The 27,472-nt window shown below is 45.3% G+C and overlaps 1 protein-coding gene across 2 annotated transcripts in view; it reads right to left on the bottom strand.

The window, feature by feature from the left end:
* Positions 1 to 5,341: 5,341 nt before the first annotated feature.
* SRMS (src-related kinase lacking C-terminal regulatory tyrosine and N-terminal myristylation sites) overlaps positions 5,342 to 27,472 on the bottom strand; it is a 35,784-nt gene continuing 13,653 nt past the window's right edge. The window contains exons 4-10 of one of the 2 annotated variants that reach the window (XM_029070810.2): positions 20,642 to 20,763; positions 19,258 to 19,424; positions 16,083 to 16,224; positions 14,623 to 14,781; positions 10,621 to 10,802; positions 8,802 to 8,958; positions 5,342 to 6,706 (exon numbers count right to left, since the gene is read on the bottom strand). In XM_029070810.2, coding sequence (XP_028926643.1) covers positions 6,513 to 6,706; positions 8,802 to 8,958; positions 10,621 to 10,802; positions 14,623 to 14,781; positions 16,083 to 16,224; positions 19,258 to 19,424; positions 20,642 to 20,763 — 1,123 coding nt within the window. In that variant the 3' untranslated portion in view covers positions 5,342 to 6,512. Of the gene's footprint in view, positions 6,707 to 8,801; positions 8,970 to 10,620; positions 10,803 to 14,622; positions 14,782 to 16,082; positions 16,225 to 19,257; positions 19,425 to 20,641; positions 20,764 to 27,472 lie in introns of those variants that run through there. The other variant, XM_029070814.1, reaches the window with a different exon arrangement.

A 27,472-nucleotide genomic window follows, 5' to 3' on the forward strand; every position in this document is an offset into this window, starting at 1 on the left:
TGTGTTAAAATTCAAACAAATCATATGAAACCAATATTCAGTCAAACTTTCCTCACCTAAGAGTTGCAGAAGTGGGCTTGGGCCAGGACCTAGGACGGAGCACTGGGGCTATGAAGACACCATTAAGGGAGATTGGATTCCAAAAAGCAGATTTAACCACATCCACTGTAAATGGCAGCACATGTAGCTGCAGAAGGCCGATCATGTAAACACGGCAGAGACGAGCTTTACATGCACAGAATGTGAAATAAGACACCCTCAGTTTCACATAGGTCTTTTCAGACACAAGCTCAGTAGTGTCATCTTTGAATATGAGGCAGATTGATACTTCAAAATATTCAGAACAGGTGCTGCTGTAAGGAGAGGGACAGTAAGGTTCATCTATACCACCCCTAGGTCATCAGTCCTAAGCAAACTTCCATCACTAAAGGGACTTCAATTTAAAAAATGCTGCATATGCATGAAGCTTGGTATTCCTAACACATATCATTCAGAAGCCCTCAGAGTGAACAGAAGTGTTAAGTCAATTGGGGGACTATAGCAGAGCCATATGATTCACTGACACAAAATACAATCTTTTTTTGTCTTCACTGCAATCCAAAAGGACTATATGTAGCTTGTTACACCACTGTGAAAGAAATAAGCCTAAAGTCAATATTCACTGAAAATGGAATGAACTCTGGGCCCCAAGGGTAGCATCAGCAGTGTGAATAGCATATATTTAGCTTTAAACCCGATCGTCACACTTGAAACTCAGGAAGACTTGAAGCGACATAGCAGAATGCTATCTCTGGCTCAAACAAATTGATTTTCTCCAGAGCTGGCCATCTGCTAAAACACATGCTAAGGAAATGCTCACATTTGAGTCCCTGGGTTGCTTTTCTTCTTGAAACCCAAACAAATTCCTCTCCCTGACCCTGCTTTGGAAGGAGACTGAAAAGTGGATTTTTATCTGAGCATGGTTTAAGGGAGTAACTTCAGAGTCAGTTCCACACATTTGGGGGTCCCAAGTAAATCTGTTATACTCAGAGAGCTCTGGTTGCTTTATTGGGCTCAAACTGGAGCCTCATCTAATTTGGGGAGAGTATTGGCAAGGGGAGAGGGCTAAGGAGAGGAACTCCTTGCCAGTGCAATTGTTTGACTCACTAAACTCTCCTCTCCCCACCCTGTCAAACTGGCTCTGATGGAACAGTAATCTGGTTGTTTTCTGTTTGCAGTTGTTTACACTTCAGGAGGCTGCAACTTCATGTTAATTTTAACAGCCCAGTTGTTTTCTGCCCCTATACAACAAGGATCAGGTCATCTTCCCACCCACACACCAAGTCATCCCCTCATCCCCGCATGGGATGCAAACACTCCCCAACTTGGGGTGGAAACAGGCAGATCCATATCTAATTGACTTGTGGGAGGCTTCTACACCACGGCAGAAAGCCAAATGGCTTGGGGGTGCAAAGCCTGAAAGGGCAGTGATTCTTCCTTTCTGTATTGCTGGCCTTTATCGCTTACCAGTTTTTATGGGTGGAGTTTCAGCTTAGTCCTAGGATACCATGCTGTCAAAGCAAGCAGTGCAGAAACAATCGCTGGGAGGAGCTGAGAAACAGAGATATAAGGGACCTTGTGAGTTCAATATCTTTATTACTGACTAGGATGGAAGCAAGAATACTGTGTTCTTCACAGGAGAAAACAGTGCCAGGCACTCCAAACACTAATCACAAAACCACAAGAAGGAGCAACCTTTCCGTGTGTCCAGTGTGGACGGGACTTTGGATTCCAAATTGGCTTTTTCAGTCACACATTCAGAGGTGAACTTCAGTCAGTGGCGTCTTCTTTGAAAACAAAGGAGATATATTTTTGTGTGTGTGTGTGTGTGTGTTTCACATGTACCAGTCATGTTAACAGGACAGGGTTGTTACTTGGACGGTAGAGATACAATTCATAGAGCCCTTAACCCACTAGAAAAATGGTCCTATGAAACTGGATGCAATTCAAAAGGCATAAATCCAAGGCAGTAGCTATTGGGAATTAAAAACTAATAGACAAAGAGAAAGCTGGCCAGCCACAAGCACGGTAGAAAAAGTCTTAGGGGACTCATAGCCAACCACAAACTGAATTGATGTCGAATATGTAATGCCACTATTAAAAAAAGCCACCAGAATACTGCATCTTTCTGATGAGGTCTGCACTCTCAAGTTCTCATTGAAGTATTAGGTCTAGTTTTGGTCACCACCCTTTTACAAGGGAAAAGCAGCTGAAGTGGTTATAGAGAAGAACAACAAAAATGATTAAAGGGATTGAAAATAGCTGCAAGGAGGAAAGGTTAAAAAGAATTGAGTTGCTTTGCTTAAAGAAGACCGACAAGTATCTTAAAAGCCATCAAACATATGAAAGATCTTTATGAGGAAGATGCTGACCAATTCTTCCCTTGTCCACAGAGAGCCAAATAAGCAGTAGTGTGGAAGGAACTTGGGCCTGAGGGTCAGAGGAGCTAGGTTCTAATCCTGGCTCCTCCACTTACCGGCTGTGCGACTTTGGGCCGGTCACAACTTCCCTGTGCCTCAGTTTCTTCATTTGTAACATAAGGATTCGTTACCTGCTTTCCCTACTACTTAGACTGTGTGGGACAGGGACTGTTTCCAACTTGATGAACATCTATCTGTTCCTTACAACAATACCTGGCACATAGTAAGCACTTAACTACCTCAACGAAAGATGGAAAGAGTTCAGGTGGGAATGAAGAAGAATTTCTTGGCCATTGGGTTAACAAACCACTGGACTAGGCTAACCAGAAATTGAGGAGACTGCGTCTCTTGAGATCTTTAAAAGAAGAATAGATGTTCAGTCCAGGGTGCTTTAGTCATTCCTCTGCCTGGAGCTAAAGGAGTAGATTAGGTGAGGTTCCAAGGTAACTATTATTTTATGATCGCATGATCTTGACTATCTCTTTAACTTCAGGTGGGAAGTTAGACCTACTAACCACACTTGACCATTCCAAACCGTATGAGGAATTCCCTGTGACCTGATCTAAAGTTGAAGAGTTCTGGCAGTCAGAAAACGTTTGTTTCCATTACCTAAACCTCTCGTGGGAGATGGAGATCTGAGAGAGACTACCATCCTTGAGAAGCAGTGTGGCCTAATGGCGAGAGCGCAGGGCTAGGAGTCAGAGAACCTGGATTCTAATCCTGGCTCCACCACTTGCCTGCTGTGTGACCTTGGGCAAGTTACTTAACTTTTCTGGGCCTTAATTTTCTTATCTGTAAAATGAGAATTAAGTACCTGTTCTGCCTGATACGTAAGTGCTTAACAAATACTACAGTTATTATTAAAACTAATATTAATCACCTTCAAGTCACTTTTATTTGATTTTTACTGTAGTTACTGAGGCTGCTCACTTCACCAATCTATTCTCACTCTAATCCTGACTCCGCCGCTTGTCTGCAGTGTGACCTTGGGCAAGTCATTTAACTTCTCTGTGCTTCAGTTACCTCATCTGTAAAATAGGGATTAAGACTATGAGCCCCACGTGGGACAACCTGATTACCTTGCAACTACCCCAGTGCTTAGAATAGTGTTTGGCACATAGTAAGCACTTAATAAATACCACCATTATCCCAGTACTTAGAACAGTGCTTGACACATAGTGAGCGCTTAACAAATACTATCATTATTATTTCATGTTAGTACAGTCTGCCTACACACCCATATATACATACACACATATATAAATACACATTCACCCACCCACCCACATATATATACCTATATATGCATGTATAGATATATATTTATGTTTTGTATTTGAAGACGATTCTACTGTCAGTGAAGCTCACCTATAAGGGTTGCTAAAAAGGCCAGTGAGGGATCTACAGTTTCAGCCACAGTGTGCACATAAAAAGGCTGTTCCTTGCTGTGTTTTTATGCTGAATGTTTGCAGTGCCTGAAGAAGTTTTCTCTTTTGTCTCCTTGTCTCTCTTCCCTTTAGAAACTTTTGCTCAGGACAGCCACACCTTTGTTTCCTTCCCAGAAAGACTTCCGTGGCCTAGACTTTAGTGAACTCTACCCTGTTGTTTTCTGACTACTTCCACAATAGATCGAGATCAATCAATCAAGGGTATTTGTCGAGAGCTTACTGTGTGCAGAGCGCTGTACAAGAGCCCATTGTATTCTGCCCTGATCTTCCAAGTTCCCATTTCCTGACTTCTCACTTTTAGTCCCTGTGAACTTCATGAGCCTGATGCAGGTTCCAGCCCCCAAGTCTAACAGAGGTTACTGTTAAACACACAAACATAGCAGATCCAGAAACATCTCCCTTCAGCTCCCTAGTAATGGCAACTGATAATCGTAATAATAATTGTGGTATTGGTTAAGTGCTTACTATGTGCCAGACACTGTACTAAGCTCTGGGGTGATATACGCAAATTGGGTTGGACACAGTCCCTGTCCCACATGGAGTTCACAGTCTTAATCCCCATTTTACAGATGAGGGAACCGAGCCACAGAAAAGTTAAGTGACTTGTCCAAGGTCACACAACAGACAAAAGGCAGACGGGATTAGAACCCAGGTCCTTCTGACTAAGATAGACCCTGCCTAACCACTGATAACCCTTCTCCAGTCTGCCTGTAGCCTAACTCCCATATAACTGGTGAGATCTGAACCATTTTTCCTAGTTCTGAAGGCCACAATTAAAATTCCTGTTAATGCCCATGTGGATTATAACTGTGGCTTCCCCTATATTTAGCAGAGTTATTACTCTATCATAAAATGAGTTGATTAGTAAGAATGAATTTGACAACGTAATACTGACTCTTAACCTATCACGATTTCTTCGAGTTACCTGCAGATTGCTATTATTGATAGTAATAATAATGATAATAATAGTTAAGTCCTGCGGTAGAACCAATACAATCAGTCCTTGTCCCATAGCCTAAAGGTGAGGGAGAACGATATTTTAACCCATTTTAGAGATGAGGAAACAGAGACAAAGAGAAGTTAAGTGATTTGCACAAGGTCATGCATCAGGCAAGAGGCAGAGGCAGAATTAGAATGCAGGTCCTCGAGACTCCTATCCTGTGCTCTTTCAACGAGGCCACGCTGCTTTTTCAGACAGGAAAGGGAAGCTTTCAGGTTGATAACATTTTAAAATAAATATGGGCACTAGCTTCACTGAGCATTTTCCTTCCTTCAGGCATCATCCTCTAAGAGTTCTCAAAAACAAAGGCAGGAGAACATTGCTCAGAGGGGACCATCCAAATCATAGGGGAGGGGAAAAGATGACAGAGTTTACATTAGACAAGGGAAGATTCAGCCTCCCCTACCAACCCCATTCTTCATTCCCACAGTGGTTTTAACCCTTAGAACACAAATGACCACAAATAGCAACCTTATTTGATTCATTAAATAATTTACAGTTATTTTATTTTAAAAAATCTGCCCCATTCAGTAGCCAACATGCTTTGTTCTTCTGTAGACTTTCCTGGTAAATTTTAAATAGTTTCTCGCCTCTTCAGTGAAACTGTAGTGGTTTTTGACAAAATGAAAGTCCAAATGACATTCCTCCCACAGTGAAATAGCATGCTTCAAATGATAAAACCCTGACAATTGTGTATGACTGAACTTTAGTAGTTTCATCAGAAGTAAAAAATATCTCTCTAAATATCATAATAGGTGGGTACACAGGCAGATAGATCAATAGCCCGGTAGCTGGAAAAGCAACAGACCTATCTCACTGAGTAATTAAGCTGTTGAATCACCTCCACCTGAAATGGTGCAAAATAGTAGCAGTGAACCTTGGGGAGACAATCGTTTTTGGTAAATGGCAGAGCACAGACCACCCTGGCACGCAACAATCAAGAGCGGGGATGGCTCTTTCTGAGCAGAGGCTTCCAGAAACCTAAATGTCTGCACTAGAAGGTAGAAACGAAAACAGCACCAGGTGCTGCGAAAGAGCAAAGGCAAAGAATGACCCATGAGGCCCACAAATGCTGTACGCTATGCCTGACTCTGGTTATGCTTCCATCTTTTCAGTCACATCCATTCATATGAAGAAAGTTCACCATCTGTAGCGACATCTTTGAATATGAAGGCCAGGTATATCTACACATCTGAATTTTGGGGAATTGTTTGGACTCAGAAAAACAGCAAGTTAGCTACCTGGACATGCACATGAGTGAACTTCTTGCCACGATCTGCGGGTTCTCTTATATCTACAGCAGCTTAGATCTTTTCTATACAGTATTTACATGATGTAATCTCCTGGAAGCAACGTGCCCCAGGTGATCGGAAGCAAGACCTCTCTCCACAACAAATGGGAGGGGAGACCAGCTCTATCCTCTCTAAGAGCTCTCTGGGCATGGACCACAGAAGTCAGGTGTAACCCATGAGATTCCATCAAACCACAGGGATGGGTCAGACCACGAGAATGAGAACAGTCCAAGGCCCACTGTAATTCTGCTCCGGGAGTGAACTAAGGTCCTCTGCCTCACAGGAAGTCCGGGAATGGGACGAGCACCTCTCGTCATGTGAACGAGTGATACACTCGTCTGTAGATGGAGTTGAGCTTCTCTCTCAGGGTGAAGAAGGTGGGCCGTTCTTCGGCATTGGCCTTCCAGCACTCCAGCATGATGACGTAGACTTCGGGAGAGCAGGTGTTGGGGCGGGGTAGGCGGTAGCCCCTTGTTATCTGATGGATAGTCTCTTGGTTTGTCATCCCTGGAAGAGAAACTCCACTGAAGCAACGGCACCTCTCTCAATCAATCAATCAGTGGCATTTATTGAGTGCTTACTCTGCACAGAGCACTATATTAAATGATTGGGAGAGTACAATATAAGAGCATTAGAAATAATAATGATATTTGTTAAGCACTTACTATGTGCCTAGCACTAAATGCTGGGGTAGATACAGGGTAATCAGATTGCCCCACGTAGGGCTCACATTTTTTAATCCCCATTAAGCAGATGAGGTAACTGAGGCACAGAGAAATGAAGTGACTTGTCCAAGGTCACACAACAAAGTGGGGGAGCTGGTATTAGAACCCACGTCCTCTGACTCTCAAGTCTGGGCTCTTTCCACTTTCCTGCTTCTCTAGACATGTTCCCTGCCCACTGGATGAGGCAGCATGGCTAGGTGAGTCAGAAGACTTGGGTTCTAATTCTGGCTCTGCCATTGGTCTGTTTTGTGACCTTGGGAAGTCATTTAACTCCTCTGTGCCTCAGTTGCCTCCTCTGTAAAATGGGGAGCAAAGCTGTGAGCCGAGTGTGGCTTAGTGGAAAGTGCCTGGGCTTGGGAGTCAGAGGTCATGGGTTCTAATCCCAGCTCCACCACTTTTCTGCTGTGTGAACTTGGGCAAGTCACTTAACTTCTCTGTGCCTCAGTTACCTCAGGTGCAAAAATGGGTATTAAAAAAATGTGAGCCCAATGTGGGACAATCTGATTATCCTGTATCTACCCCAGTGCTTAGAACAGTGCTCTGCACATAGTAAGCGCTTAACAAATACTATAATAATTATTATTATTATTACATGAACATTTTTCAACCTGATTAGCTTGTATCTACCCCAGTGCTTAGAACGGTGCCTGACTCATAATAAGCGCTTAACAAATGCCATTAAAAAAAAAATCTTACAGTCTAGAGTTAAAATCCATCTCCTCCATTGAAATCGCAAGAAGTTCCTCAAATGGATTTCCCCCCCATCACGTTCTCTATAAAGTCACATTCCCCAGAATGAAGTGAAATTCCCCAAATAATGCCAAATCCCATTCTGGATGGTTCATTCAGAGGATTTGAACCCCATGCAGGAGCCTGTCTGCAGAGAGCAGAGCCCATGTCCATATAGACTTGGTGGTAATGAAAAGGGAATCCTTTTTTAATGGAAATATTTTCTCAGAGAGTTGGCTGGGTTTCTGAGGAGGGATGTAGATACTGGCCTATTTATTGCTTGGGAATGTGGCTGAGGGGCAATCCAAGCTCAAACCAGAAGCAAAAGCAAAATAAATTAAAATGACCAAAAGTTATAAAGTCAATCAATCAATGGTATTTATTGAGCACTTACTCTGTGCAGAGCACTGTCCTATGTCCTTGGGAGAGTACAAAGAATTAACAGAACATTCCTTGCCTATAACAAGTTTAGAGTCTAGACTCCAATTGCCCATCCAGCCAAAGCCTATACTCCTATTTCTTCAATCTTATTAATAATAATTATGGTATTTGTTAAGCGCTTACTATGTGCCAAGCACTGTTCTAAGCACTGGAGTTGATCCAAGGTAGTCAGGTGGTCCCACGTGGACCTCACAGTCTTAATCCCCATTTGACAGATGAGGTAACTGAGGCATAGAGAAGTGAAGTGACTTGCCCAAAGTCAGCTGACAAGTGGAGAAGCCGAGCCTAGAATCCATGACCTCTTACTCTCAAGCCCTTGCTCTTTCCACTAAGCCACGCTGTGCAGAGCACTGTACTAAGCACATGGGACTGTAGAATACAACAATAAACAGTGACATTCCGGGCTCACAACAAGCGTACAGCATAGAGGAGGGGAGGCAGACATCATCAACAGTGGTCAGCAGTGGTTTCCCAAACTGTTCGACACTGCCTGGAACTGGGACTGTTACTCCACTGAACTTAGTAGAAACTTTGGACCAAGGAAATTCAACCTAGAGAGTCACTTTGTTAGAGCTATCCAGCCCACAGACTTCTAGGAGTCTTCCAGATCTTCAGCCCCGGTGGAGCCAAGCTGTCAGGGAAACACAGGAGGAGCGAAAAGAAGTTGAGGGGCTTGGGGGGCAGGGGGAGATGGTAGGATATCTTACCTTCATATGGGCACTGCCCAAAAGTGAAAACTTCATAGAGGAGAATCCCAAAGGACCAGACATCTGATTTCTGGGAGTAAATCCGGTAGTTTGCTGCCTCGGGGGCTGTCCATTTCACTGGGATTTTGGTGCTGCTGCTTGTAGAGTAAATATCATCCTAAAGAACAACTGGAAAATGAGTCATCCTAGGGACAGGTCAATCCACGTGACCTCCCTTTCTCATCATCATCCCCATCCCATTACAGAAACCCTGCAGGAAGGTAGGAGGAATGAGACCTGGACAAATCAATTCTATTTATTGAGCACTTGCTGTGTAAAGAGGACTGTACTAAGAGCTTGGAAAGTACAATATAACAGAGGTGGCAGACACGTTCCCTGCCACAGTGACTTATAGTCTAAAGAGGGAGACAGACATGAAAATAAATTGTGGATATGTACCTGATTGCTGTGGCCCTGAGGGTGGGGAGAATATCAAGTTTTTAAAAGATACAGATCCAAGTGCAAAAGCAACACAGAAAGGAGAGGGAATAGGGAAATGAAGGCTTAGTCAGGAAAGGCCTCTTGAAGGTGTTGCAATTTCCTCTACATGGATTTTCCACTAAAACCTCTAGTTCAATATGTCCAAAATGTAACTCCTCATCTTCCCCCCCAAGCCCCTTACTTCAGCTAACTTTACCATCAGTTGACAATACCAGCATCCTCCCGGACTCTCCAATTTGCTATCTTAGCATTTACTCTTTGCTCCATCCCCTCTTTCAATTTCCACATTCGGGACGTTCAATTTCCACATTCAGGACATCACGAAATCCTAATGGTTCTTCCTCCACAACATTTCCAGGATCTGCCTTCTCCTCCTCATCTGTACAGTCACCACCCGGGTTTAGAAGTTTGTCACAGCTCAACTTGACTAATATACCAGCTTCCTCACTGGCCTCTCTGGCTCCAGCCTCTCTCCTCTCCAGGCCATATTTTACTCTCCTGCCCAGTTCATTTTTCTAAAACTTTATGCTGCATGCTTCTCCCCATTCCTCATTAACCGTCAATGGATATCCACTGCCCTCCGCATCGAGCAGCAACTATCCACTGATTTTAAGAAACCCAATCAGCTTCCTCCTCACTAATTATCAATCTTCTCCTCCTATTACATCCCAATTTATATGCATCATTCTTCTCAGGCTGACCTGCTCACTATGCCTCATTTCATCTCTCCCCACGCTGGCTCTTTACTCATACCCTTCCTCTTGCTTCAAACTCCATCTCCTCTTATATCCATGAGACCATAGCTCCCTGCCATCTTTAAAACTCTCCTGAAATCATTTCCAAGAGTCCGTCTCCTGGTATTATACCCAAAACTACCTACTCGGGACTTTGGTATCAATTATGCACTTCTGTACTAACAGCCACCTTTAACACTTTTCTACATAACCTATCACTTTAGCACTCACCTGTCAATCCACTTTCCTTCATCATCTTTTCTATAATTTATTTTAGTGTCCGTCTTCTCTGCTAGATTCAAGTTCCTCAAGGGCAGAAACTGTCTACTACCTCTATTGTTCTCTTTCGTGTACTGCACACGAAAGGAGCTCAGTAAATATGACTGATTGCTGAATGACCCTTGGTTGGTATTATCTATTGCTTAATAGTCTCCCAGACACTCTTCCCTCAGTCTGGATAATCGAGGGTTGACCGTGATTGCAAAAGATATCCGTGTCAAATGTTGCACTGCACTCTCCCATGCAGTTAGTACAGTGCTCTGCACAAACGCTCAATAAATACCATTGCTCGATTGATTGTTTTAAAATGATATCCCCAGGCTGACCTTGAGAAGCCTCGCCAGGCCGAAGTCTGCAATCTTGCAAGTAAGATCGTCTCCCACCAGGATGTTTCTGGCTGCCAGATCGCGGTGCACGATGTGTTTCTCCTCCAGGTACGTCATACCCTCCACCACTTGGCAGGCAATACTCATCAAGTGAATCAGACTCAGGGTTTTCCCTTCTGGACCTGTAAAGTTGAGGGGGAAGATAGAATGTCACTTCCCTGAAGTGCTTTAAAGGCCATCTGGGTTTGGGAAGTAGGGTTGACATGCCAGTCTCTGCCTAGCCTATGTGATACACTTACTGCGTGTGACTTTTCTTATTTTGGCAGGAAAAGCAGGCTACCATCAGGGGACTGGGGTGGGGGGATGAAGGTCGCCACTCTGGCCCGCACATGGAGAAGGTGTCACTATGCTACACTGTAGTGTTGCTTGGTTAAAATAGTATTTATTAAGGGCTTACTCTTGAATACTAATACCACCAATAATAATGGTATTGGTTAAGTGCTTTCTATGTACCAAAACACTATACTAAGCGCTGGGTACAATAACATAATCAAGTACCACATAGGGCTCACAGTCTAAGTAGTAGGGAGAACTGATATTGAATCTTCATTTTGCAGATGAGGGAACTGAGGCAGAGAGAAGTTAAGTGACTTGCCCAAGGTCACACAGCAGGAATGTGGCAGAGCTGGCATTAGAACCCAGGTCCTCTGACTCCCAGGCCCGTGCACTTTCCACTAGGCCATGCTGTTTCTGCTGTTTGCAAGGAACTGTACTAAGCACTGGGGAAGGATGTGTGAGTGAGAATTAGACAGGGTCCCTGGTCCTCAAGGGGCTTGGCTTAATTATTGGGTCACTTGGGGATGGGGAATGGCAGGATGGATGAGAGCCCGGCTGCTCTCCATGTAGCTGAAGTAACTCCCCCGGAAGCCTGAATGGAGCCAGCAACTCCGGTAGAAGGAAGCAACACCGAGGAAGTAGATGGTTCTACTCTCAGGCCAGAATGCCAATCTTGTGAGTCCATTATAATCACCCAAGCAGCTTTATTCTCCTCCCTGCTTCCAGAAGGGAACTTAGCTCACACCCCACTCTGAGCATCGATTATTTAAGAGGGTCCTCTGCTGTAAGTCTGGAGTGGACAGGGATTGCCTCTCTTTATCGCTGAATTGTATTTTCCAAGTGCTCATTACAGTGCTCTGCACAAAGTAAGTTCTCAATAAATACGATTGAATGAATGAACAGTGAGTGACAGCAAGATGGCAGGGCCTACTGCACACTGATTATCTTAACTAATTTACACCCAGAGCAGCAGGGATAATTAAAAGTTTGGAAAGCTCAATAAAATTGGGTTTGTCTGCCTCAGACAAGCTGGTGCCAAATTTGGCTTGTTTACTGAAGTAGCCTTGGTTCAGATAAGAATCTCTTGGCTTACTGGAGTTCAGATCGTTGTGGGCAGGAAACGGATCTACCAACTCTGTTGTGTTTTACACTCCCAAGCACTCAGTACAGTGCTCTGCACACGATAAGTGCTCAATAAATAACCCTGATTGAATGAATAGGTTTTCCACTGGGCAGACAAGAAAGCAAGATGTCTTTCTAAAATGCAATTAAGAAAGCCTTATTGTGCCATTTCCATGTAGACAGATTCCACCTAGAGACTTAGATTCTGTTAAGGGAGAGGAGTTCCATTAAGGATCACCCCAATCACTGGGAGTTTTCTCTAAGGGGAGAAGTGCTATAAACCGTGACGGGCAGCTCTCTGAATAATGAATCCTGCTTGAGTCTTAGGGTTAGGCAGCAGTGGGGAATCTCCCGTGGAGAAGCTGAATCAGGATGAGATTTCCTTCCTCAACTCCCAGAAGCCTGTTCTCCCAGCTTCGGGTGGCAGCAGAACTGATTCAGCAAGGTTAGGAAAAGAAGTTCATTGTTTCCAGGTCAAGACATTTCCCCGCTGAATGAGAATCTCTTTGTCCATCAGTCAAAGTCACTGACTGTATACAGAAAGTCGTGAAAACTCAGGAGCGTGGAGGAAGCAGAAAGAAAACAGCAATATTGTGCTTCTGTCTAAATGGACTCCAGTGACTCACAGGTACTAACTCCACGGTGGGCGGTGACAACTCTTTTTGAGCTGGATACCCAGCCTCACTCATCGTGGGCCTCTGACACCCGAGTTTCCGATCAGGGTTGAAGAAATCCAAAAGGTGACATACTGGCACTTTGAAGTCTGTCCCCTTCCTCTCCCCGAACACCCCCCCCCCAAATTTCTTTTTAGCCCTCCGCACTAAGAATAAAAAGTTGACCTCTCTACCTCCTCTACTCTAGAAGGTGACAAGGTCCCTAAGTTTTCAGATCTGCAACTTCTCTGCCAGCCGGCAGCGACACTGGAGCTGGCTTCGCAGAAAGTTTCTGGCCCCATGGTGGCAGCCCCAAAGCAATCCGACCGGCAGGGTGTTTCATGTGCCTAAGCATGCGGGATCTCAGTTTAGAATTGACCTAGCCTTGGGTGGAAAAGAGGACTGCTCAAATTCAGATCATATTTCACTTAAAATACGTAATTACTTGTGCAACAGGGAAGCATCATCATGGAGTTTAGTACTTGTTTCCTAATTAAGTCCCATCACGCCCCTGCCCAGTAAATATGTGTCATTATGGCCATTACGAAGGTGGGGAAACCGAGGCTGAGAGATTATTACTATGATTATTATTTAATATTCACTGAACTTTGATAGGGTCTTGAAAAGTGTTCAGGAAGGCATCTGCAATCCTCAGGTGGCCCCTATTCTCCATCCTCCAAGAGGTCTTCCCTCTGCTCCCCCTCCACCCTCTGCTCCTCCCCTTTCCCCTCCCCCCAGCACTGTGCTCTTTTGTATATATTATTTATTACCCTATTTATTTTGTTAATGAGGTGTACATCCCCTTGATTCTATTTATCGTGATAATGTTTTCTTGTTTTTGTTTTGTTCTGTTTTGCTCTGCCATCTCTCTCCCCCAAATGGACTGTGAGCCCATCATTGAGCAGGGATTTTCTCTGTCTGTTGCCTAATTGTACATTCCAAGTGCTTAGTTCAGTGCTGTGCACATAGTAAGCGCTTAATAAATACTATTGAATGAATGAATGAATGAATCTCCAAAGACCTCAACTTCAGGATTAGGAGGGGAAGGCCTTATGTCCTCCTCCCTGCTGGAATGGATGGTCTAGATTCTTTGCAGTCTTAGTCTGGGACAGATGCAGCTGCTTTTCTTGGCTTTGCTTTGGGCCCTACTCCAAAGATGGTGTCTTCTAAAGTGGTCATGAAAATAATCACTGCCCCACAGGCTCAGAAGCAATCAGCGTGGCCCCAGTGAAAAAAAAAAATCAGGCAATAGCACAGAACTGGGAGTCAGGAGACCTGGGTTTTAATCCTGGGTCTTCCAATCTCCAAGTGTGGGACCTTGGACAAGTCACTTGACTTCTCTGTGTCTCAATTTCCTCATCTGTAAAATGGGAATTCAATGCCTGTTCTCCCTCACCCTTAGACCTTGAGCCCCACATAGGACAAAGACTATGTCCAATATGTCCACCTCAGTGTTTACCACGATTCCTGGCACATAGAAAGTACTTCAACACACCCTACAGTTATTCTGTGCTGACTTTCTAGAACTCCTTTGTAAAGTTTTTCATGGGAATTTAGGTGGGTGGGTCCAGTGTGGGAGGGGGCTCTTTAAATCTGATGAAATCAGAACAAGAAGAGGTGAGGATGACTGGGATGGTGAGAGGAGGGCCCACTAGACTATTTTAGACTGTGAGCCTGGTTTTGGGTAGGGATTGTCTCTATTTTGCTGAATGGTACTTTCCAAACACTTAGTACAGTGCTCTGCACACAGTAACCACTCCTTAAATGCAGCTGAATGAATGAACAAGACAATGGCTGGAGGTGAAGAGAAGCAATGCAAATCTCTGGGCTTGGAGTTTATAAGGCCATATCTCAGGCTGACTACAATCTCCAGGGGCTGAGAGGTACTGACTGTTGAGGTAGTTCTGGAGGTTTCCTTTCCTCATGAGTTCTGTGACGATGTACACAGGCTCCCCGATGGAGCAGACTGCATGCAGCCTGATGAGCTTCTCGTGTTTCAGGCTCTTTAGGTTCTGAATCTCTTTGGTGAAGTCATCGAGCCTCATGTCCGCTGCGGGAGAGAGGATCAATCAGTCCATCAATCAGTGGTTATTTAATAAGCGTTTATGGTGCTCAGAGCCTTGGAAGATTACAGTACAATAGAGTTAGTTGACAGTTCCCTTCCATCAGGGAGCGTATAGTCTAGAGGATGTGCTTGTGAGAGACTCTCATGGGTCTCCTTGAAGGGAAGTTTCCTCTCATTATATGCCCTCTCGTGAGATGGAATCCAATTTTGCCTGGTTTGACATTCCACTTTGTAGTGTCTTTCTGTTGCAGATCTTATACTCAGAATCAGGAGCAGGAAATGGCTCCAGTCTCTCTCTACCCACGGAGCTGCAAATGTACTGTCTGCTGGTTTCCTTCTCTCTGTCACACCAGGGCAGCTCACCCGATGCGAACCTCGTGTGCTAAGGGATGGTGTTTTTTAGTTTCAGAGCAAGAGATTAAAATTCTGCCAGTGTTCTTCCTCTTCTTTCCCTGGTGTCAGCAGAGTATGAGAGTAACCTCTCATTTGTGAGTCTGCACAACTGTACTTTGAAAGCCAAATTGTTGCAGTCCCTTCCTTAAACACAGAGGGAGGTGCTTTCTAGTTTCGACAAAAATGAGTCTGAGGGTATTCAGTAAGGCATACGGATTGAGAGAGAATGGGTGAAGCAACAGAACCTCTCCATTTTTAGGAATATTGATTGAGTGAAGGATATCTCCAAGCTTATGGGGATAACTTTTGAGAGGCAGTTTAGCCTACTGGAAAGAGCATCAATCTGGGAGTCAGGAGCCCTGGGTTCTAGTCCCAACTCTTGGGTAAATCATTAACCTCTCTGGACCTCATGAACCTTCATCTATAAAATGAGAGTAAAGTATATTGTGAATCCCTTGACGTTTAGAACAGAGACTGTGTCACCTTGTAATTTTGCATCTGCCCAAGCACTTATCACAGAGCAAGTGCTTAATCAATGTCATTATCACATCACCATTATTATTGTTGTTGATGATGACTGTTCTGAACACTAAGTTCTAGGATCAAATCATCACATCATTGATTCCACAGGAGGAAGAGAGGAAACCTTGTAACTCTGAATTCAGGCTGTCTTTTGATTTTTATAAGAATGCAAGTGGACAAGTAGGTGACTTGGGCAACTTTAGAGAAGGTGAAATAGCAAACACCTTAGTGTGCCTGAATTACTTCCTCAACTAGGTTGAGACTTACGTGATGGGGGACAATTCCACATATATCAGACTTTTAAAATAGGGGGGTGAAAAGAGAAGCCACAGAGTCGGTCTGCTCTCTCTTCCTTCATTAGTCACAATTACCTTGCTTTATGATCTTGATGGCTACCGGCACCATGTTCAGCCACAGTCCTTCCCACACCTCTCCAAAATATCCTTCTCCAAGTTTTCTCCGGAGGGCAAACTCGGATCGAGGTCGTTCCCATTCATCCCGTTCGGGAGGCCTCTGCAGGGATAGAAATACAGAGGCGCAAAGAAAGAGATACCGCCCAAACCCAACCGGAAACATAGGCCAAGAGAAGGTGGATGAGGAAAGGGAAAGAACACAATTGTTTCTCATTAATTTTAGCTTGATCACTAAGGCACAGTAGCGTGTTCAGAGAGAAGCAATCTGAGGAAATTAATCAAACGATCCATCAGTGGTATTTGAGCACTTATATGTGCAGAACACCCTACTAAGTGCTTGGAAAAGTACATAATAGAGTACATTTTAGAAAAGTTGTGAGAAGCAGCATGGCCTAGTGGATAGAGCACGGTCCTGAGAGTCAGAAGGAACTAGGTTCTAATTCCGGCTCTGCCACATGTCTGCTTTGTGACTTCTCTGTGCCTTCATTACTTCATCTGTAAAATGGGGATTAAGAACTGTGAGCCCTGTGCTGGACAGGGACTGTGTCCAACCCGATTATCTTGTATCCACCTCAGTTCTTAGTATAGTGCCTGGCGCGTAGTATGCACTTAACAGATACCATAAAAACAAACAAATAAACAAACAAAACCCTACAATTTCCCAAGTTTCAAGCTTCCAGGAAAGGCTGCTGAACACACGTGGATTAGGAAAGAGAAGGAGCCAGAAGTTCCCAGAAGGAATGGGATGTTTGACCTTGGAGCAGAGGAAACTCCACTAGCAATAACTGTTTGGACTTCAAAGGCCCCCAGCTGATTCTAATCACTAAACCACCTCTCAAGAGCAAGTGAGCCATGCACTATGGAAATGCTTTGGCAGAAACCAAAGTAGCAAGTCTTTCTAACTTCAAGTGAGAGACAAGGACTAACTGCTTCAGGAGGGATTTTTTACACCAGGAACACTCAGCCTTTCTTCTGGTGGGGCCATTTCCTGTTCTCCAGGAAGACTGAAGAAGGAAAAGTGTCCAAATGATTTAAAAAATAATCAACTTCCAGTGGGCTGAAACAGGATTTACTGGAAAAAGGGAAAATAATGTTTCAGACTTTAAATAACACCTTCCAGTGGTGGCTCTCATGATGTTTTATGAACAGTAATTACTGCACATCACCTCTTTGGGAGGAAGATAGGTATTGTTATTCCTGCTTAACTGGTGTTGATATTCATCCATTTAATAATTCATCTGTCACCTAGCAGGTCAGGGGCAGATCTTGGGTTAGTAATAGCATTTCCTTCCTCTTTGCTCATCCTGTGCTCAAATGACAAGGCGAACTATATTATTCTTCTCATTGATCTTCCAGTTTCCTAGCCAAGAATATCTAGAAATGATTTTAACACTTGTGTAAACTCAATATCTGTCGGTAGATAATGCTGCTCATCCGAACGGAAGTAATAATGTGAAAACAATATCCCAGCGTTTCCTATCTCTAACACTGATGGAAAGGAATCCAGGCTCACGGGAGGGCAGGCAGACAGTACTGATGCTGGGACTGCCCGTAAAACACAAGTGTACAACTGGACTGAGATGGTCCAAATCATAGTGATAGAATGACATTCGGTGAATGTCACAGGAAAAATAAATCAATGACCCACTGAAAGTTCAGGTTCCTGATGTCCAATTCCTCCAAAAGAAGACAGTCTCTTTGCTAGACTGTGAGCCTGTTGTTGGGTAGGGATTGTCTCTGTAGTTCAATTGTACTTTCCAAGCGCTTAGTACAGTACTCTGAACACAGTAAGTGCTCAATAAATACGATTGAATGAATAAATGTATGAATGCTAAGGCAGGTATCTTGCAATATGTTAGCTCGTCTCAACTCCACTTCCAGAAACTCTCTCACTGCTTTGGAAGAGACTTGATGAAAGGCCCCAGGATGAAATAAGTTGGGCAGGGCCGCTGAGAAGCGTTGATCTCAGGAGTAAAGGAGGGACCTGCAGCCATTTCACCCGAGGAGTTAGTATCATCAACGTCATCATCATCAATGGTGTTTATTGAGTGCTTTCTGAATGCAGACCACTGAACTAACCGCTTGGGAGAGTATGGTATAACAGAGTTGGTAGACACCTTCTCTGCCCACAATGAACTTACACAGTCTAGAGAACTTACATTTGCCTTTGTATCAGACCTTAAGCCTACCCAGCTGCCCATGGCAAGGACCTGCAGTCCCCCTGCCATTGAAACTGCTGGAAATCTGGAAAGTTAATGGGGAGGAGAGTGCTTGGAGGAGGAATGCCGAAATACCGCTGGCAGCTGTAGCAGAGAAGGGAGGAGAAATGTATTGAGAGAAAAATTCACATCCTCCACACTCCTGACTGGGGAGGGGAGGGGCCAATTGGAGCTCCCAGCCATTCCTTTACTCCCCCTCAAAGTAAAATTAAAATACAAACAGGAGGTTCTGTTGGATGCAGAACAGAGATGTGTTTCAACTCAAACCAGAAAAGCATGCAAGTACCCTTTCAGACAAACAGATGCCTTAGTTGGAAAGGCAGCAGTGAGAAGCAGTACTGCCTAATGGATAGAGCACAGCTCTGGGAGTCAGAAGGACTTGGGTTTTAATCCAGGCTCTGCCCCGTGTCTGCTGTGTGACCTTGGACAAGTCATTTCACTTCCTCTGTGTCTCTGTTACCTTATCTGTAAAATGGGGATTAAGAATATGAGCCCCATGGGACCTGTACTATGTCCAACCTAATTAGCTTTTGTCTTCCCCAGAGCTTGGCCTATAGTTAGCACTTAAATACCATATTTTTTTTGATAAAAACCAACAAAAAAACCCATGGGCTAGTAATCAGAGGACCTGGGTTCTAAACCCAGGTCTGACACTTGTTTGCCATGTGACCTGAGGTGAGTCTTTTAACGTCTTTGTGCCTCAGTTTCCTTTCTGTAAAATACGGATTAAATGCCTGTTCTTCCACCTATTTAGACTATGAGCTGCATGTGGGACAGGGACTGTGTCCATTCTGATTAATCTGTATCTAGCACATAGTACATTATATGGCCCCTCATAAGAGTTTAGCAAATACCACATTTACTAGATGCCCCGATAGGACCGGAGAAGGGGGATGGAGCTCAGAGAAACTCACCTCTGGGATGCAGGGTTTAAGCAAGGGATTCTGAATGATTTTCCAATTTGCTTTGTAGAAGGCAAGCAGCTCCTCCAGGCTGGGAAAGACCTGCCCTTTCTGGATGTAGAGACCCCCATCAGGAGCCTTGGAGATGCGGTAGTGACAGACTTTGGCTTTGGTGCGGACTGTGAGGGCAGAGTGAGAAGGAGAATTACAACATGCAAAACAACTAGCGTGGCCTGACGGAAAGACTATAGGCCTGGGATTCAGAGGATCTGGGTTCTAATCTTTTCTCTCTGCCGACTGTCTGCTGTGTGACCTTGGGTAACTTCTGGGGGCCTCTGTTACCTCACTTGTAAAATGAGGATTAAGACTGTGAGCCCCATGTGGGATATGGACTGTCTCCAACTTGATTATCTCATATCTGGACTGTAAGCCCATTATGGGCAGGGAATGTGTCTGCTAATTCTGTTGTACTGTACTCTCCCTGCGAGACACACGACACATTAAGACACAAAGGAGGTTGCTGCCATGCTCTGCCTCTTCTCCTCGTCTATCATGAAGCTGCCTGGACAGTAGTCAATCAGTCAGTTGGTCAGTTAATCTTATTTATTGAACACTTACTGTGCGCAGAGCACTGTACTAAGCATTTTGCAGAGTACAATATTACAGACACATTTCCTGCCCACAACAAGCTTACAGTCTAGAGGGACAGTAGGATTGTGGCAGGGCCTAGGGAGGATGTGAGAAGGGGAAAGGAGAAGGGGTGGAGGGGAGAGGGAGTAAAAGAGATAAATGGGGGAAGGGAAAGTGGGGGTTACAAGTGTCACTTCCTGCCAACTTCTGCCCCCCCTGGCATTTCTGTCTTGACCAGAACCAGACAGCTTTGTTCAACTTGCCCAGCAGTACCATAACCAGAGCCAAGACTCTGGAGGTGGGGGGTGGCCAAGGCAGGGAGTCACTTGGGGTAGCAAACAATATCAGTGAGCAGTTGCCCAGCTAGGCTAAAACTAGACCATGAAAGGAGTTTGCAGGGAGCAGTAGCTCGACTGCACCCAAACCAATAATCCCTACTAGATCACGTGTGGAAGTCTCCAAGGTAGCCCGATGAGATGTTTCCGATCATGGCAGAAACTTCCAATCATTAGAGAGGAGTCAGTGGGAATGGTAACCATGGTGTGGCGATGGGCCAGTGTGGTCTAATGGATAGAGCAAGGGTCTGGGAGTCAGAAGGACGTAGATACTGATTCTTGCTCTGCCACTTGTCTGCTGTGTGACTTTGGGCAAATCGCTTAACTTCTCTGTGATGGGCGGGTCAGTTCTCCCGGGCACAACTAACTTCCCAGCATTTCCTGGGATTGGGCCAGGCAGAGGGCTCTGCACGTGGCCTGGCTTGTGTTACCTGACAACGAGTAGTCCCCTCTGCTGCTCTCGCTGGGCCGCACCAGGAAGGCGCCATGCTGATTGGAGGGAGAAAGCAGGAGCTGCTGGGCCTCACTGCGGCTGATCCCGCCGAAGAACCAGCTGAAAAAATGAGCACAGGGCTTAGGGGGTGGGGGTGGGGACAGGGAAGGGGAGGGAAAAGAATGGCAGAGGACATGGTATGGAGGGCGATGGCTGAGAGGTAGCTGCCTAATTCTGGTCAAAGAACCCCTAATGACTCCCGGGATTTCTGGGACACTGGATCAGCTTGCTAAGGAAGACACTAGATGGTGAGTACCTCAAAGGCAAGGATCATGCCTATCAACTCTACTGAATTACACTTATGCAGGCGCTTAGCTCTGCATACACTTACTGTTCTAATTCCATTGATTGACTGATTGACTGCACCATCCCCAGCTCTGGAAATCCTTCCTCAAGTAATAGGCAACCATCTCACCTGGACATTTTAGACTTTCACCTGCCTGAAGTCAGGAGCCATATCGGTTGATTTCTCGAGGCCCATCTAGGATCATGGAATTCTAGGATCATTCCTCAGAGACTCCCTCAGGATGACAGATTCTGGCAACTAGGACTGGATTCATATTGGTGCAGGGAGCAACTGCCCCAGATTCCACTTTCTTCTAGGGCTGGGAAAATTTTGGTGGGTCAGCGGGAGCCTCATCAGTCCAATTTGTACCTACCTGTGTGGCTGAGCCAAGAAGCCGGGAAGAGGGCGCTACAGCAAAAATCTCCTTCTCTCTAGTTGACACTTCAACCTTGAGGTTTCCCCATTCTGGCTCACCTCTGGGCCCCTGGCTCCCTTCAAGTGGCCTTATTGACAGGACCCACAAATCTGCAGCCTAGGTTGTCCTGGAGCCTTGAGGCCAGTGCCTGAACGCTTCTGATTGTGATGATGCTAACCCACAGGGGCACTGTGTCCTGTTGGGAATTGAGTTCCCATCAGCCCATGGGATGATTGGGCATGTGCAAGGTACGTCACAAGAGCAATATCTCCCCAGCTGGTGTGGGAGCCCCTTGACCCCCGGCCCCAAATCCCTGTAAGGGGTGGAACAACGGAAGGTTTCTGAGTCCAGGCCCACCAGAGCAGGTTTGGCACTGTACCACCCAAACTTTGCCCAAGCCAGGCTTTACAGGCCAAGATATTTTGCCTCCTCCTGAATTTTTGAAATAGGTCGATTGTTGCTAGACACTCTCAGATCAGGGCCAAGAGGTCTACATAAAATGTAACAAGTCTGCTACCTTTCTACTTAGTTTGGGAGTGAGTTTCTGACCCTGTTTTCTTGCACACAACAGTTAGTCCTTCCTTCCCACAACAGTACATCAGTTACAGTTACACAAGGTAATCACAGCCCCAATGGACAACAAAGACAATATCGATCAGTATTTCCTCTTGCTCCCACTCCAACCCTCCCCAGATTCACTTAGCCAATGCTCAGATGTTGCCTCACTCGAAGAAATATCAAGGATCAGAGTGCATCAAACTAGTAAGAGTGAGAGTCCCCCAGAGGAACAGTGACATTTTCATCCAACCTGAGACCTACGTATCCTGTTCTGGAGTCAGAACACCCCTCCAAATGGAAATTCCCTTATAGGCCTGTGCTGTCCTATACTTGGTGGAATCAAATGCTCAAACTTTGCCCATGTTAAGAAAAAGAACCTTGTTTAACCCGAGGAAGGGCAGATTTCAGACACTGACTGAAACGGGCAGAGGAAACCAGGACAGTATCTAAAGTGGTCTACATATGTTTCAGTCTCAGTAATGGTTCAAAATATTGGAAGTCCACCTGCCATTCCCCCTCCCATCCCTGACGTTTAATTACAGTATTGCCCTGTGATGGATAGGACAGAATCCAGTGTCCTTTGCAAAGCAGCATCCGAGTTGGGTCCCTATAGCTCCCCAGGCCAGGAACCAGACTCTCCTCACAGACTGGCTTTCCCAACCCCAACAGCTAATTATACCAGCTGCAGCTTGTTCCCAATTAGCTGCCGTCATTCTCTGAATGGAGTAAAGCAGACTACAGTTGGCCAGATTCCCAAGAATGTGGGAATGTGTGCACTTTTCTGTACGGAAGATGGAAACATACCTGGGCCCAAATGCTTGGATTGTGAATAGGCAAAGGTGTGTCAGATTTTGTCTACTCCCCTTGGCAATTACCCCAGACAACACTGATTCAGTTTCCTGTCAAAATCCCAGTATCCCTACTCTCTTCTGCTTCTGACTTCACTGTTTATCATGGATGCCAAGGAGGGCAACTTGTCACTGGGTGGATCATCAGACTGATCCCTTATTGCTTTGCTATGTTCTGGTTTGGAGGCAATCTCATCATCAAGAAACTGGTTTCGAGCATCCACAGACAGTGGAGCAGTTCCGGGGTTCTCTTTCCTGCCCTAGTACTATCACTCTCCTCAGATGGCCCTCGTTCCTCAGTGAGTTTCTCAGTGTCAATCCTGATCTCCAACACCTGGGAATCAGCCTTCTCCCTTGGAAAGGTGGGAAGAGGAGATGCAATTGATTATATCATACATTCATCTGCCCCACTGGCAGGCCTCCATGGCCAGCTAGTAGTACTACTATTAGCATTTTGGGGAAACCTACGAGGTGTGATGCAGTGATCTAAGCATTAGGAAGTACAAAACCAGGAAGTGACACGATAGCTGCCCACAAGGAGCAGCCTGACTGAGCGGAACGAGCATGGGCTTGGGGGGTCAGAGGACCTGGTTCTAATCCTGGCTCCACCACTTGTCAATTGTGTGACCTTGGACAAGTCACTTAATTTCTCTGTGCCTCACATACCTCACCTGTAAACTGGGGATCAAGTCTGTGAGGCCTCTGCAGGACATGGACTGTGTCGAACCCGATGAACTTGTGTCTACCCAAGCCCTTAGTACAGTGCCTGGAACATAGTAAGCCTTTTAATAAATACCATAAAAATACAAAATTAAAAATGGATCTTGCACTCTATCAGTCGATCTCACTTGGCTGGCATGACTGAATCCACACTGGGACACTAAGCACTTAGTACAGAGCTCTGCACACAGTAAGTATGCAATAAATACCATTGATTGATTTCAAATATGGGCCATTTAGCCTGCAAAGCAGTGTAGCCTAGGGAGTCAGAGGACTTGGGTTTGAATCCCAACTCCACCAATTGCCTGCTGTGTGACCCTGACCAAGTGACTTAACAACTTGGTGCCTCGGTTGCCAAATCTGTAAAAGAAGGATTGAATACTTGTTCTCCCTCCTACTTGGCCTAGGAGCCCCATGTGGAAAAGAGACTATGTCTTGCCTGATTAACTTATATCTATCCCAGTTGTTTAGAACAGTGCCTGACACACAGTAAGCACGTAAACACAATTTAAAAAAAGCCAGGATAGGCAGAGGACACACAGGTGCAAAAAGCCCAGGGATATGGCAGTGTTCCAGCACCAGTGCACTTGACGATTCCGTTCCAAGTCCACTGAAATCCCCTCGGCCCTGGCAAAGATGCCAGTTGATCGTGTGTGCCCTAGCCCTCCTCTTTGACCTAGGTTCCGGCAGTTACCCAGCCTCCTGCGTCGTGCCGCTGCTGCTGCGTCACATCCATGAGCCTGTGACGGAGAGAGAGGCTAATAACACTCTGTCTTTTCCCAGCCTTTCATCTGTGGATCTCAAAGAGCTCCACAAACATTCATTAATCTCCCAGCCCGGCAGCATTTCCGTTCTGCAGGTGAGGCAGACGAATCACCGAGTGGCGAGAGGATTGCGAGAGGATTTGCCCCGGGCCACTGGGTGTCAGAACTGGGATTAGGATGTGTTGCACTTGATAATACCTCCCAACCTTGTTTCATTCCTGGGCTCTGCCCTCTCCACCAGGCATATTTGGTGTGACATTCTCCAGGGATGGATACAGAGTCTGGAAAATCCACCCTAGATGTCTACTTTCAGAGGAAGTCAAATCCTGAGCCTGAGCTGGGATTGCCTCAGGGTCAATAGACCCATTCTCCAATCAGGGAACTGGAAAGAGCTGAGTTAGAGGGGAAACCAATTTAGGAAGGAAAGAGATTGGCTCTTTTCAAAGATCTGCCCTAGTGACATGCAAATTGTCTGAAAGGTCCAAAGGTAGCAAGATGCCTCAAAACCCCAAAATGCACAATTTTCCCCTTGATTACTGCATCGACCTCCTTGCTGAGCTCCCTGCCTCCTTTCTCTTCCCACTGCAGTCCAAACTTCACTCTGCTGCCCAGATTCTTTTACTAAAAAAAAAAGCTCAGTCCACATTTCCCCACTCATCAAGAACCTCCATTGGCGGTCACCCGCATCCACATCAACCTCCTTTAAAACACTCAATTATCTCACCCCTTCCTATCTTACCTGTGGGTTTCCTACTACAACCCAGAATGCTCACTTGAGCTCCTCTAAAGCCAAGCTACTAACTGTACCTTGATCTCGTCTATCTCACTGCCAAACCCTAGCCAAGGGACTGCTTCTGGCTTGGAACTCCCTCCCCCTTCGGATCGGACAAACCACCACTCTCCCTACCTTCAAAGCCTTATTAAAGTCACATCTCCTTTAAGAGGCCTTCTCCAACTATGCCCTCATTTCCTGTACTTGTATACACAACCGTAATGCATTTATATTAAAGTCTTTTTCCTTATACTGTATCCCGTAGGCTCCTTATAGACAGGGAATGTTACAGTGTATTCTCCCAAGTGCTTAGTACGTTACTCAGCACATAGTAAACACTCAATAAATACAATTGATTCAGTCCCTGAGCTCTTAGCTTTCCCTCTCCTCCCTACTCTAGGGATGGGATCCTGAGAACCAGAGTTCTGCCTCTCTCTCAGGCAAGGGGATTTCTGGATGTGAGCATGGCTCCTAGTTATGTCTGCATACTTGCTATTCAGTCATATTTATTGAACATTTACTGTGTGCAGAGCACTGTACTAAGCTTTTGGTAGAGTACAATACAACAATAAACAGATACATTCCCTCCTCACGGTGATATCGATTCCCCTTCTGGCTCGACTGCCTTTCCAGTGGGTCCTCGGAATTAGTTCTGGCCAGACCTGTTTGCCGACCAGCCTCTGACCCAGTTACTCTGCAGACAGGAGTCAGTGGGCAGCGTCGCTTTTCTGTAGCAGCCGATGGGTAACCCTCCAATATGAGGTCACACACATCGTCTCTCAGCCCAGAGCGAACCTGCAGTCACCAGGCGGAGGGGAAAGTAGTATCACGGAATCAAAGAAAACCACCTAACCCATTTGTATCTGACCAGCATTTCAGTCATCTTCAGGAAATGGGCCACATCTTAGGTCACAAAATTAGGCAGCGGGAAACAGTGGGACCTAGTGGAAAGAGCGTGGGACTGAAAGTCCTTTGGCCTGGGTTCTAATCCCGACTGTCATTCGCCTACTGTGTGACCTTTGTCAAGTCACTTAACTTGACTGTGCCTCAGTGTCTTCATCTGTAAAGTGGGATAAAATACCAATCTCTCCCCGTCTCAGATTGGGAGCCCCTGTGTGGGGCAGGGATGGTGTCCCATCATATTCTTGGCAGATAGTAAGCGTTTAATAAACTCCATCATTATTAAAACTCAAAAGGCATAATTGAACACCACTCACTGCAGAGAAGACATTATAGGCACTGAGGCTGGAAAATAAAGCCTGGTGATCTGACTGCCATCCGCTTTCCACCTGGAATCAGCTGGATACAGAACATCCCCCATGTGCAGCTGGTAAGAGCTTTGTGTCCTGGTTAGGTATACAGATTGTCTCTGATTTTTCAGGGTGAAACTGCCTTGGCCCCGAAGGGATAGAAAATGGTTGATTCTAAGGGTAAATACTACTCCTGCCCAAATTATGTCCCAGAACCCAGGTCTAGATCAGGCCTGAGAGAGCCTAATCCAGCCAGACAGCTCTCCGTTCCAGTAGAGTAGACACACCTTCCAATGCCGGAGAGCTAAGCCAAAGAGCACATCCTCCTAAAAAGACACTTCCTCTAGGAGGCCTTCCCTGATTAATCTCCATTTTCTTGGTCATGCCATCCCACCAGGTACAACAGAACACTTGTGTCCATCCAATACCTGTTACAGTGCTCTGCATACATGAAGTGTTCACGAAGTCTGTTGATAGTGATATTGTGCAAAGCCCTTCTATCAATCATGTTTATTGAGGCTTTACTGTGCGAAAAGCACTGTACTAAACTCACCACTCCTTCAGGTGGTCTTCCCTTAATAACCTCTCTCTTTCCCACCCTATTTCTCACACTCCCGCCACTTCAGCATTTCTACATCATCTGTGCATTTGTCTTCTTACCCATTAAGCACCTAGGTACTCACCTCAGCTCCCCAAGCCCCCTCTGCCACGGTAGTTTTATGCATATCGCTAAACTCTGATGTAATTTATTTTAGTGTCTAGTTCTCCCATTAGATTGAAGGTCCTTGAGGGCAGTGATTGTACCTGCTAACTCTACAGGACTCTTGCAAGGGCTTAGCACAGTGTTCTTGGTGATCAGTACCCTCTTGGCTAACTTCAGAGGAAGGGCACCCACCTTCATTCATTCACAGAGCTTGAAGCCTTTATGATTTTCACTAAAATTCCAAATAGGCTTTACTGGTGATTGCAATTATGGGGCTTACGATTTGGTCTTTGTTCTGGGGATTTTTTCATAGTGTTCAATTCAACTGCTCTTTGGAGAAGCTGAGCCAAATGTATTGTCACCAGCAAATTTAAAAAGTCTTTTGAAAAGGCCCTCCTCTTCCCTTTTTCTTCACTGCCTAGATGGTTCAGGCTCTGTGGGAGGCATTTTGAC

This window comes from Ornithorhynchus anatinus, chromosome 8 (assembly GCF_004115215.2).
Source record: "Ornithorhynchus anatinus isolate Pmale09 chromosome 8, mOrnAna1.pri.v4, whole genome shotgun sequence".
Lineage (NCBI taxonomy): Eukaryota > Metazoa > Chordata > Mammalia > Monotremata > Ornithorhynchidae > Ornithorhynchus > Ornithorhynchus anatinus.